Raw genomic sequence first — 13,930 nt, 5'->3', positions numbered from 1 at the left:
TTGAGGACGAGCTGTACCTTGAAGGGGTGGAGAAATGTTATGGGTGTGTGCCTTAGCCTGGACCAGGGGTACGCCATCAAGATAGGATAGTTAGTTAGCTATTTCTTCTCGGTTGGTTACTTCCGTTATTTAGCTTTAGCCAGTAAGTTAGCAGGTTGTTAGTTGGTTACAGTCAACTCTATATAAGTGCCTAGCGGATCGTTGTAATCAAGCATTCAAGCAAGAAGAACCCTAAAAGTAGTCAGAGCTTCCAGAGGGAGGACGACGAACAGGTTATTCGTGCTATCCTCCCTAGTCCTACCTTATCATGCAGCATACTGTTTCAGTTATTATTGCGCATTAATAAAGCTGTGTCCATAATATTGGAGGAGATTGCAAATAAGCTCTGTTTTGCTATACATGTGTGCTTTTCATTTCTAGGAAGAGCAAGCAGATTACAAATATCTCATGTGGTACTTCAGTACCATACATGCTAACATGCTTTATCTGGTGAAGGTAAGGACATGTGGAAGGGCCATGGGCATGACGATTGGTGCAATGCTTGAAGAAATCCAAACTCTTTACCAACAACACAAGCAGTCTTGCTTCCTTTACCTATCCAGTGAAGTTATCAAGGTTGATTTATTTTTTCAAGGAACCAACTAAAACTTGAACTATATCTTTTCCCTCTGACAATTCTTTTCTATGCAGATATTTGGGTCTGATCCTTCTTGCGCGGATTATCTTACTAACTTGATACAAATACTTTTCAGCCATACAGTTCAGCTTCTCAGAACAATTCAAGTAATTATACTTGCTTTTCATTTCTAGGTCACAATAACATATTGGCAGCACAAAACTTGACTGAATTGCACTGCCTATATTTTCAGGATTTTACAGCTAGACCAGATATAGCTGATGATTGCTATCTGTTAGGGTCAAGATGTATTCGTTACTGTCCCAATCTATTTGTACCTACAGAAATGTTTCAAAGATTGGTTGACTGTGCAATGGCTGGTATAACTATACAACACAGGTAATTGCCTGAAGATAAAGTACATTTGAGGAAGAATAAGGTGCTGAGTTGGCTTAGCTCTGAAATGCTCTATATATACAGCAACAAGGTCCTTGTTCTTACATATTACCAAAAGCATTTCAGAGTTGATCCAACTCTGAGCAGCTAGCAGCATTGATCAAACGCTTTATCTATGAAAATGATATTTCTGTTTCCTGCGTTCTATTTTATGGCATTGAAGTCTAACGTTGTTGCCTAACTTTTATGTAACAGGGAAGCATGTAAATCAATATTGTCTTTTCTATCTGATGTCTTTGACCTTCCAAACTCATCTGATGGGGGGAATTACCGAGAATTTATTAACACAATCGTACTTCAGCGTGGTGCAACCCTTACTAGAATAATGATTGCTGCCTTAACAGGGGCGTTGCCATCTGGTCGTTTGGAAGAGGTATGTTGTAAGATCGTGTGGTGTTTTCTTTTGCTCTACCTCAAGGCTCTGGAAAGGCCCAAACAGTTATTCTCCTGTGTTATCAAATGTTTAATTCAAATTGTTACAAAGCAGCAAATATACCTCTCCTCCTTTTTGAAGAAAATATTGTCAAAATATATGTTTCTTGTTGATCACAAAATTACGGGCAATACCCTTCTAACCATGTAGGAACATTGTGGATCGGAATGTCAGTTCCTTGCTGAATTATCTCATTTAGATTCTATTTAGTCACTATTTATCCAGCATTATAACAATATTAGAGAAAAATGAGTATACAGGTAAACCATGATCCATGAAAGTCTCCTGCTAGACTGGTTTACTACTTTACATGCAGTTTGTGTCTATTTCTAGACTGCTATGCTGATTGTTGCATTTGTGCCATCCCAGGTGTAAATAAGTTGCATTATTTTTACTTTCTGTTATGTCAAATATTTTTTTTTAATTTTCATTCCTAAGTATGTACAATCTACTGACTTGATCAGTCCATTTCAAGTGTCAGAGTTGTGCTGCGGTAAAAGTCTTGCTTAAGGCATGAAATCACTAACTGCACTGGCATGCAATCGGCCATTGTGCATAAAATTGACACGCAAATACCAATTGTAGTGGCCTTGAACTTGACTGGACCATGGACCTCACTATGATATTGGTTTGCTATAGTTACCCTTGATAATTTTCTTTTGCCAAAGCTAGCCATTTACTTGCACTGCCATGAGTAAGTGGCCGTAGTCAAGTGATTTCTTGTAACCCTGCTAAAAAAACTCAGAGCAAAGTAAGGTAACATGATGATGGTTGTTGGATGTATTCATATCCTTTTTCGTGGAATTTTGCAGGTATCTTATGTTCTGCTGTCACTTAGCAGAGCGTTTGGTGAGAACATGCTGAATTGGGCGAGGGAAAGCATTAATCTTATACCACCACAAGCCCTAACAGATGCAGAACGCTTGCGTTTCTTGAACATTATATCTGACGCTGCATCCGGGTCTAGTCTTCATACCATAACAGATAGATTTGGGGAAATTTCAGATGTTTGTAGACGAAATAAAACTGTGCAAGACCTGGTTCAAAGTGCCCTGCGGCCTCATGATTTGACCTTCACTGTGGTTCCACAACAGCTGTCATGACTGGATGTCTCTGCAAGGCAAGTTTAGAAGGCCACTCGATGCATGTTTTCAGTTCAGAAAGCCACTTTGAGTTGGTGTTGATGCAAGATTCATCATCTCGAGATTTTTTTTATTCATACAGGTTGGAGTTGCAGCGCTATACAGTTCAGATTTGTTTAGAGCATAGATAGGTCAGTAGCCATTGTAATTCTTTCGTGTTCCGCCTTTGTACATGTGCCATACATTGTGTATGCGGGGGATAGAAGAAGTGTTGTATTATCTCGAAAGCAGTGTTATACCGGCAGATCACACGGAATGGTGATCTACCATGGGCCTGATTTTGCGTTGGCCCGGCCAGCTTATTTTTTGTAAAGTGAGGTGGCCATCAATTTTATTATGTAATACTTATTATACTGACTGCTGAAGGGTTTCAGGAAGATCCTGTTTCTGTTCTCTTGATCCCATGTATACTATTGTACCGATTGTATGAGCCACAAATGTGATCGCCTTCTGTTTGCTCAATAAACACGCTGTATAACTGGAGCTGTCCTTGTATCAAGGGCAGACGTTTGATTTTTTTTTTTTTGAAAAAAACGTTCGACTAATTTGCAACCTGGTAGTGCTGTATGTTGTGCACAATGGCATACCGGTCCTCGCAGTTTTTTCGGTGATAATCTGGCATGTAACAAGACAAACGCGTCACCATTCTAAGTATGGAGCAACAGCTGACGGTGCTGCACACTGATGTAAGAGTGGACGATCGATCGGATCAAGGAACCGGATAGGCGGGGCCGCCGAGAGGCGCATGTGACCTACTCTAGAAGCAACCGACGTCATGTCTCCCTCTAGTAACGTCGAGAGAGCACGCAGGCGCACACACGACGCTGTTTGCAGCACAGGAACCACGATCGCGCTCCGTCCAACCGGAACTCTCCCCAGACATGTCGCGGACAATCAGTCCGGCCGATCGGCCGGACCCGTCGTCGTCGCCATCAGCACACGCGCCGGCACCTCCGGGTCAGGCCCGCCCGGGGGGACGCGCGCGCGCAGCCTCCGGCGGAGGCAGCCCGGTCGGGTCGGGTCGGGTCACGGACGTAGCTAATAGATAGCAGATATCCAAATTATTCGATATCCGTATCCGTTTAAATATTAATATGGATATCCGTATTTGTATTCAAATTTAATGTGGTAGTAAAGTGGATACATCCGAATCCGATTTTCATTGATTTTCTCTATCCGATTTCATATTCGTATTCGACAATATCCGACACTATCCGTATCCGTTTTTATTTAAAAACTATTTAAGAAATTATATTTATTTCTTAAAACTCATATTATTAATTTTTATAGTAAAGATATAATATAAAAGATTAAATTTATTTTTACATTATTTTATTTTATCTCAAAATTACTTCTATATTTTTATTTATATATAATAAATGTATTTATATGTTTATTACAATATTTTTTTAGTTCTAATTTTTATGTATTTATTTATTAATGCTAAATAAATTATTTTTTAACTAGATATCTTTATTATATTATTATACATTAGTTTGTATATGTATAACAATTTTATAATTTAAAACTACTAATAAAGAAAATAGCTAAATGTTAGCTCATATATCAAGTCAATATCCGAATTCGAATCCGAATCCGAGGCATCCATTTTGTATTCGTATCTGAGAATATCCGAATCTGTATTCATATTTGATTTAAAATGTGGTAAAAAATACTATCCAAATTCGATAGCGTACGAATCCGATCCGTTTCCATCCTTAGTCTTCCATGGCTGGCTGGGACGTACGTACGCGCTCGGCGTTGGTCCTCCGCCGATTTGGTAGACAGCCATCACTGTGAGCGAACTGTGGGGCGTGGCTCGTTTTCTTGCGCTCATTGCTCTCGCGACTCACGAAGTCGGCATCGGAAAGTGCGTGTCGAGTAGTACTGTCCGGTTCCTGCGATTCTAGTGCACGTCGTCTAGCTCTAAAGTCTAAACTGAGGTGCTGAGGCAGCCGGGCTGGCGCTAATGTTGGCCGGCGGCTACAGGTGGTCTTCTCGATTCTCGGACGAGATCGATGCCAGGAAGCAGGAGGATCGCACATGGTTTAATTGTTGTATATGATGACACTCTAACCCGCAACAAACCTAGAATTTAGATGCTCCAAATTATTATTTAATTCAAGATTCCAAATTGAAATTAGTGAAGATACAATGAGACTAACATCTAGATTTCTAGCTTAAGGTTCCATATTAGGGAAGGTACAACTGTTTACTAGAATTTTAAGAGCTTGTAACGGAAGGGTGCAAAATTTGTGACTTTTCGATAAACAGTTGCTGTGATTATTTGTTTTTTGATGTCGATAAATTTACTATTTTTCTGCCACAAGTTAGCTAGACTCCTTGTTTCTATGTTTATTGATTGTAGTCTTAGTCACTAGGGACGTGGAACGAGGGTGCGTTCCACGTTCCGGGGACGGGAACGGAGAACATTTTCGGTCTCGCTGTATAAAATCCGTCCCAAATGTCATTCCTTGTTCCCCTTTTCTCGTTCCTTGATCCGTCGTTTCGGGATCTTCCATGACCATGATTGTAGTGTGGAAGCTTTAAGTGATCCAGTTGATCCCATATGTGAAACATCTTCTCAATTGTGCATTGGTGTTCAAAGTAATTCTTATTTCTTAACAGCATGGTATTTGAGAGCACATGTTTTGCACATTCTATTTCGTTCGTAGAGCACTACTACAAGATTCAGGGAATAGCGCTTCATCTGAGCTCCAAAATGAAATGGGTTCTCAAGTTTAATCGGTAGCGAGCAACTATTTGAGCATCGCTTGGGTTCGCAGCAGCATTGCATCTCAAGCTACAGTGCAGTACAGTGAAGCACCGGGCTGGTAGTGTACCGACAGTAGCACAGGGAAGGCATCCTATCACATCACGTCAGGTGCGCGGCGGCCGCATATATGGCTGTAAATCACGTCAGGCGCACGGCGGCCGCATGTATGGCTGTGTTTAATTGCGAAAAGGATGTGAAAAGCATTGTAGCATTTTTTTTTGTATGCGGTAAATATTGTTTTATCATAGGCTAACTAGGCTCAAAAGATTCGTCTCGCAACGTACATCGAAACTATGCAATTAGTTTTTTTATTTACTTATATTTAGTACTCCATATATAAATTATTTGCTATATTTAATATTTCGATGTGATGGAAAGTTTGGAGAAATTGGGGTACTAAACACAACCTATATGGCAACATGTAAAGCCAGGCGCAAGCGTACAGGCGGCCCCTTGTTATAGTAACACGCCGTACGGCGTCGAGTATGGCATCGCATCGCCCCGGCGCCCGCGCATCATCAGCATGGGCGGCGCGGCCCTTGGCACGTCCATCAGCCCAGGCCCGGCGCCCCTACCCTCCCCGGCCGACTGGTCCAAACGCGCGTACAGTGAAGATGTTGTGACGGGAACGGAGTGGACGGATGGGATTGACAGATGGAGGTGCGGCGCGGTCGGGAGTCGGGACGTGTCGGGTCACGCAATCACGCCCACGGCGCAGCCACCGGGGATCGGATGGCTCGCCTCGGCTCGTGGTCGTCCTTTCGCGCCGGGGGCCGGGGCCAGGCCGCTGGAGTGTGCCGATGTGATCTTGCTCGAGCTACACACCTCGATCCCCATTCCCCAGGCCAGCTGAGCCCGGCAACCCGCTTACTTTCGGCTCCGTTGCCACGCGGGTTTCCTGCGGTTTCGCGAGCGCCGGGCGTTTGCTCGTTCGATAGGATCGAGGAAGCAGGGGGATCGAGCCCTAGCTACAGCCGTTCACAAATTGAATCCAATATATCTTATCTTGCACGCAATTTTCTTACCACTCCATCTACATAGCACATATAATTCCAGCGATATCTTTCTTTTGATGTGATGTACATCAGTGAAAATTTTTAGAAACTTTTCGCAGAACTAAACACAGCCTGAGGCAGCAGGGCCGCCGGCTCTGCTTCTGCCAGGCCGTTGCCGTCCGTCCGCGCTGGGGCCTAGAAAGGTCCGACGATGAGCTTCGCTTGCTTCTGCAAGCAAGTTCATTCTTCACTTGTTCCCGCTTTATATATATAGGTCTTGTTTAGTTGCATAAAAATAAATCTGTAAAATATTGTAGCACTTTCATTTGTATTTAATAATTATTGTTCCGCTATGAATTAACTAGGCTCAAAAGATTTGTATCGCAAATTACAGATAAACTGTGTAATTAGTTATTTTGTTTAGCTACATTTAATACTTCATGCATGCGTTCAAAGATTCGATGTGATGGAGAATTTTATAAAGTTTTGAAATTTTGAAGGGAACTAAGGCCCTGTTTAGATCCAAAAACATAAAATCCAATTTTTTTTTAAATCGCTTGCATGGTGTACTAAATGTAGTCGAAAAATAAATCGCATTACACAAATGGACTGTAAATCGCGAGACGAATCTGATGAGCCTAATTAGGTAGCGATTAGACACTAAATTGCTATAGTAAAACTATAGTAAACATGTGCTAATGATGAATTAATTAAGCTCATTAGATTCGTCTTGTAGTTTACAGACGAGATCTATAATTATTTTTTTAATTAGTCTACATTTAGTACTTCAAATGTTGAAGATTTCCTTCCAAAAGTCCAAAAATGCAAAATGCAAAGTAATCTAAACAGATCCTAAACAAGGCATAGCAACCTGAGGATATTCCCGACTGTTTGAATCTGAAACAAGATCTTTCGGGGGTCAATGCACTATACTCAATATGTTTTTCTAAAGTCAATGTGGGGACGTGTGGCAGAACCGCCTAAATTATCCCGGCTCAAGTGCGTAAACCATCACCCTAAAGGCAACATTAGTTTAAACGCACTTCAAACGGAACAATTTTTGGTCTGTCGGGTAACGTCCCGATACAACCACCGATTCTCGGATCGAACAAGCATATCCCGCACGAAGGCGAGTCCAGAGATATTACAACCACAATTTTTACAACACAGGCATAGTAATGATTACAAACCAGTTGAAAACCTTAATACAAAGCCAATCTTAAGTAAAACAGTTATACAAGCCATGATTATAAGTTCAGAGTATAAACAGCGGAAGATGAAACACGATCACTACAACACGTCGCCAAAAGTATACCAAGCTAGCCCAAGCCGGGTATCACTCGTCATAGTCATTGCCGGCCGAAGACGTATCCCATTCTACGGACCAGCCAGGAGGCAAAGCGCAAGGATAGGTCAAGCTAGCGATCTGATCCTCAAAACTCATACCTGAAAAAGGATTTCAACAGCAAGGCTGAGTATTCTAATACTCAGCAAGACTTAACCGACAACGGGTATAAGTAGCCCACCTTAGCTAGACTATGCAAGGCATTTGTAAGGCTCTGGTTTTCCTTTGCTGAAAAGCAATAAAGAGTAGGTCCTTACTTTCAAGTTTTAGCTTCAAGATTCTAGTTGATTAACCATTCTATGTAAGCATCTACTAACCATTCATGGTGAAACTTCTAAGCAAACATCCAGATTAATAAGAATATTGTTGCTCTTATTACTCTGTGTGGCAAAGAGATCAAGCAGTCTCATTTCATCGTGAGAGGCGGACGATTCTGAATCGAAATTCAACCTTGCAAGGGTAACCTAGCACACACGTCTGGAATACCGTCGGGTCATTCCCAAACGACCGTTAACCTTTCTTTCCGGCTTGTGGATAGTGCCACTCTCCCCGACTACAGGGCTCCAAGGCCGAACCTTGTCCCTAGAAGTCGTAGTGTTGCGCAACATAAAATAAAACCTATCCCTACTGAGAGAGTGGGAGGTATATCCACTCCCCGGTCCAATCGGCTACTAGGCTTGCCGCGTACCATATTTACGGCATGTGACTAGTACTTTCAAAAACTTAACCAGCACTACCACACACCGCGACCTTAGCAAGTTCATCAACACAGACGGGGTCTCACATAGGACATAATATCGAACACAACCCCGTCCGTCGTCCTTATATTGATAACAGAAAGTAAACAAGCAATTCCTATAAAGCTCGCGAGTGACAGGCAATCACTCGACTTTTACCGGTCCTATAAGCTTAGCAATTATTCGAACTCAAGTCTAGTGTTCAGTACATAGGTTCCTAGGATCATGCATCTAGAGTTTCAATTCAACTCCTATGAACTGTAAATGCACAAGTAAAATAATACAGTAAATGAAATTAATTTTGAAGTATAGGTTATGTCCGGGGCTTGCCTTCTCGGTAATTGCTAACTATTTCAGCGCTAGGCTCTTCCGAACTTTGGTTCGGGGCTTCAGTTAGTTCCGCAGTGTTCACTTGAGCTTCGAGATCACCTCCGTCAGACTCCGGAATCAACTCGTACGTCCCGTCCGATAAGGCAGTCGTGTCTATATGCAATGCAAGAACAACATTAAAAACAAACATGGGTAATCATTTATAGAGTAGTTAAATAACAAATTTAACTACACAAGGCATCATGATCAACAGCACAAAAGAAGTTAACTAACTTCATAAAACGAGTGGTGGTGATTTACTATACCACTAAGTCATGGTTTGTAAATAAATCAACAAATCAGAGTACAAATAGTAATAAATTCTACCAAAATTACCCTAAACAGAACATTAACATAATAAGCTACCCTGCAAAAATCATGCCAAGACATGTAACCATTTAATCACAACAAATCATTTATGCAGGCAACACCTAGCACAAGCTTGAATTATACAGATCAAACTAGAGCAAAACAGAAGCTCAAAATTTAACAGGAGTCCTACACAGGGATTATTTATCTACTGTGAATTTTTCATGATTTTATCTACACAGAAATAATTCTGAGAAAATAAAGAAAACAGACATCAAGACTAGCAAGATTTATTTTTTTTAGCTCCTGATCTAGCCATTAACTGATGCTCAAACTTCCTGGACAAGTTAAGATATTCCAGATGAACACTCAGGAATATTTTCAGGATTTAACAAGAACAGAAACTATTTACCATAATTAAAGTCTAATAAACAAGGATTAAATCAAAGAAATAGCAACTCATGAGAACTGACCACGAAATTTTTATAGCAAAACTAATGTCACATGTGTAAACTACCATAAAAATTTCAGAGCAAGACAAGCTTTTAATCATCAGATAAGAAAAAGATAAATCATTTAGTATTTATTTACCTAGTGACACAAAACCATTTATACAGCAAAAACTTGCAACAAATACCTAGCTTATTATGATTCTACTGCAAAGAGCTACTTTCAAGGATTCCAAAACATCTGAGTTTACATTTTTCTGAATTTCCTATGATTTTCTATGGAATTTCAAAGTTCACTGCAAAAATTACAAAGGAGTCCCTGCTGGCACTATTCATATGAGTCTTGGGCTATGCATAAAACCCCCCGGGTTGTCTTGAATTTGAACCCGAGGTCCTTGGCCGCAGGGGAAGGACAGGGGCGGCTCGGCCGGCCTAAATCCGGCAAGGGGGCTCACCGGAGTTTGGGGGAAAGTGGTGGAGAAGCACCACGGCGTCAAGAGGAACCCGTAGGTGGCTTTGGTTGGAGCAGGGATGGCCGGTGGTGGCTCGTCGGCGTGACAGTGGCGGCGGCGGAGGGGTGGCTCAGCGGTGGCGGCGCTTCGGCGACGGATTGGCGGGGAGAAAGGGCTGGGGAGCTAGAGCGGCTCCTGGCGGCTTGTGGCGACGGCTCCGCGTAACCAGGCGGTCGGCGGCGGTCGGCGTCAGCGGAGGCGACGCTCCGGTGAAGGATTGGCGAGGAAAAAAGGGTGGGTGAGCCACGCGGGACCACGTAGGAGCTACTGGAGGGGTTAATTTGGGGCGGGGAAGGGCGGAGGGGTGAGTTCAACGGCGGCCTGGGCTCACCGGCGTTCGGCGGATGGCGGCGGTGGTGTTCCTGGGTCTGGGGGCGCGGAGAGAGCAAAAGAAAGGGAGGAATAGGTCGCTGGGGTCTTTGAGGTGCTCATGCGCGCGCTGGAAGGGGTCCTGGGGCTCTGCGGCGAGCTCGCCACGGCGGCGTCGCGGTGGCGGCCGGCGCGGGTGCTTCTGGACGCGGCAGCGCGCGTGGCACGGCCGGGGGAGGCACAGCGCGATGGCAAGGGCGGTGGAGCGGCTCCGGGGCGACGCGTGGGCGCCAGCGCGACAGAAAAAGGCGGCCGGGAAGCCTATCCACGGCGCCGGCGTCGGCGCCGTCGGTGGGCGGCGGCGAAACAGAGCAGGGGTGGGGAAGAAGGGGATAAGGGCCAATTTGTAATTACTAAAAATCTAGGGACCTCGCTGTAAACAAGCAATAACTTTTAAACTAAAGCTCAATTGAAAAAGTGCCCAACATAAAAGTTGTTCAACTTTTCAAGATCTACAACTTTGATGTTGTGCAAAAATTTATTTGACCAAAGATTCAAGAGCTAAAATTAAAATCATTGAAGGGATTTTGAAATCTAGGAAATTTGTCTTTTTCAACGTAAATTCACTACAAACATAGACTTACAATCAAAATTGGTTGCCATGCAATAAATGCACTGAAATTTTGCACAAACACCCTCCATAAAAGCTATAAACACAATTAACTATATAAAGGACCTTGCATAAAATCATAATTACACATAGAACCTTTTACATTTACAAAAAGATCCTTTTCCAAGCAATTCAAGCATATGATGCATGATTTGGTTCTAATTACCCTAAATTGGCTATTTAAAAACCCGGGCCGTTACAGCCTACCCCCCTTAAAAAGAATCTCGTCCCGAGATTCCGAACGAAAAACTCTCAAGGGAAGAGGAGTAGACTAACCATCAAAGCCAACAGGACAAAGTCACAATAAAGAAGGTTGATGTTGACGATATGATCTTTTGTAGATAAGGATTGAGAACTTAGAGAAAGTTCAAGAAACAAGGTATGAATTTATGAGTGAGAGGAGTTACTGTGCGATTGTGTGAACTAATCAATTGTTTTTCCACACTAAAGGCTCTAGGATTTCATTCTTTGCAGCAAGAGTCGGTGGATAAAATATGAGATCACAATCACCAGCAAGGTTGGTTGGAAAAGACTGGTGGACTATTCTGGTACTGACATATAGTAGGATTCTTGTAAAGAAGAGAGGACCTAAGTTCTGGTAGGATCAAGGTCTCAATCTGGTGGTGAAACCCGATAGAAAAGATATCAAGGTGAGTTTTTGCTCAAGGACATTCTTTCTCAAACTGTTGATTAAATTAAATATTATGATGCGAGATGCATATGCTCGATGACCATGAGAATGATGCATCCTCAAGATGTATGATTGCAATGCTGGTTAGTGACCCAGAAGGATATACCAAAACTCACAGTTTTTGTTGGCCGAATCAAAACCCCAAGTTAACACAATATTCAGGTCGCGAAAAAAATGGATTGTCGGGGTATTGCTTACACGTACCAAGATACCAGCGCGCTTCTAGTGGCACAAACATATGGCTGCAGCACACACGAGGCCCTAGATCCCGTCGCGGCACCATTGGTCAGTGACAGACACCACGACATGGTAAAAATATAGCAACCTAAATAATGTGCATGGCTAGAATGAAAGACGGAGGGTTAGGTGATAAACGCAAAACCCTTCCCAGATGCATATGATGTTAATTGTAATTGAGCCCCATGATGCACATGTTTAAGTAATGGCTATGCAACAACCATGCTAGTAATGATCCTGCGTGTTATTCTAGTATTCTTGATTGCCACTCTTTTTAGTCTTCAAGGAGAGTTATACGAGCAAGGAGGGTAATGAGATTTCCCTTTGCTATGCAAAGTAAGGGCTAGACGGTTTGAGAATAGAGAATATATTCGTCATAACCGGTGCACCTTCAAGAAGATCGGATAGTGGGGTACCTCCAACCTTTCCTTGTAAACTATCCTGTCTCTTTCCCTTATTTTTGTTGTTCTGCATAGAATCTTGACCCCGTTTTGGTCGTCTAGGCTGGGAGCAGTGTCGAGCGAAGTGGTTAGGATTCCCACAATTGAAGCAATGTTTTATTTTGCCTGAACCACCACGTGGGATGAAATCCGTGCAGGTAATTTCCCACCCAGTCAAGTCTATGTCGCTTTGGTCATGCTTGAGAGTTTGACGCTTTGCTTGTCGAGCCTTAAGTTCCATCGGAGGTCGCGATGGTGGCGTTAGGGAGTCTAAGTAAACATCCCTCATCTCCTTTATTCTTTCATTGAGCTCTTGAGATTCTGCAACCAGAGTTTGGGGGACATCATACCCATCCCCTAGCTGGTGTTGTTGCTGTAGGAGTTGATAAATCTCTTGCTGTCTCTGAGCAAGTTGCTGGAGTAGTTTGGTCTGAGTAGCCACGAGTTCAACCAGGTTGGACAGTAGTGGCTGTCCACTATCACAAGCACCTCTCAACCCTGCAGGAGCATTGGGTGACCCTTGCACCATCTGCAATGCGTAATTCTTTCATTAACTAGGGAAAACTTTAATAAAAGCTAGAGAACACGTTTTCGAACAAAACTTTCCACATGATCAACTATAGATCAGATCCCATACTAGGCCAATTAATTTTTGTTTTTCCCAGATACAAAAGAGAGGCAGATTTCTAGATGGATCTTCGGTGATTGAATAGACAGGGTTCTGGTGCTACGCTGCTAATCAGCAGAGATCAAAGAAGTGATTGGACTAAAAATATAGTCTCACAGATTCAATAGGCTAAAATTTGATGAGCACCTATGTCACAAAATTTGCAACATTTTTAGTATTCATCAAACAGCGTAGAAATGCACAAATAAAAAGATTTGGCAAGTAGAAAAGGATTAAGATCTTCCAAACTGGTAGTCCAAGTGGTATTGTTTCATCATTTGAGATTCTAAGGAATGAAAAGATCACTAGACATCAAGATGGGGCTTCGGATGAAGGCATGACTAAAAACCATCTTTTTCAACCAAGAAAGTCTAAGCATTTAACAAGCATGCTCCTAAAATCAAAATTTCACTCACTCATGTTTTAAGCACACTAACACTTATCTTATAAGGATTCATACTAGAAATTCCTTAACAAGCTCATGTAACAACTTCACAGACTAGGAACCAAAGTAAACATCAACCAATATGCATGCACGTCCTAACCGTCCTCACAAGATAAACAATTGCCAACTATCGTTGGGCTTACGTGGTTAGCATGGTGGCATACATAAATACGGCTCTCCCTATATAGCTAGTCGATACATTCTAACCGTTCTTATCTTAACAAATCGCGGTTAGTGTTCCTGCAGAAGATTGACAGAACATAAATATATAACCCCAATGAACCTTTCATGCCAGCACTCATGAAAGCGTTCCCAAACATTACCGCTCACTA

General features: G+C 42.5%; 1 protein-coding gene across 2 annotated transcripts in view; it reads left to right on the top strand.

Moving 5' to 3' along the window:
* The window catches only part of LOC120692783 (transportin MOS14-like), a 33,831-nt gene extending 30,776 nt beyond the window's left edge, over positions 1 to 3,055 (top strand). Inside the window, exons 23-28 of one of the 2 annotated variants that reach the window (XM_039976168.1) lie at positions 496 to 615; positions 691 to 783; positions 870 to 1,015; positions 1,268 to 1,445; positions 2,318 to 2,625; positions 2,730 to 3,055. In XM_039976168.1, coding sequence (XP_039832102.1) covers positions 496 to 615; positions 691 to 783; positions 870 to 1,015; positions 1,268 to 1,445; positions 2,318 to 2,608 — 828 coding nt within the window. In that variant the 3' untranslated portion in view covers positions 2,609 to 2,625; positions 2,730 to 3,055. Of the gene's footprint in view, positions 1 to 495; positions 616 to 690; positions 784 to 869; positions 1,104 to 1,267; positions 1,446 to 2,317; positions 2,626 to 2,729 lie in introns of those variants that run through there. The other variant, XR_005682741.1, reaches the window with a different exon arrangement.
* The last annotated feature ends 10,875 nt before the right edge of the window (positions 3,056 to 13,930 follow it).

The sequence above is a fragment of the Panicum virgatum genome, chromosome 9N (genome assembly GCF_016808335.1).
Source record: "Panicum virgatum strain AP13 chromosome 9N, P.virgatum_v5, whole genome shotgun sequence".
Taxonomy (NCBI): domain Eukaryota; kingdom Viridiplantae; phylum Streptophyta; class Magnoliopsida; order Poales; family Poaceae; genus Panicum; species Panicum virgatum.
The sequence above is the reverse complement of the archived record's forward strand: the minus strand, read 5'-3'. Positions and strand labels throughout refer to the sequence as shown.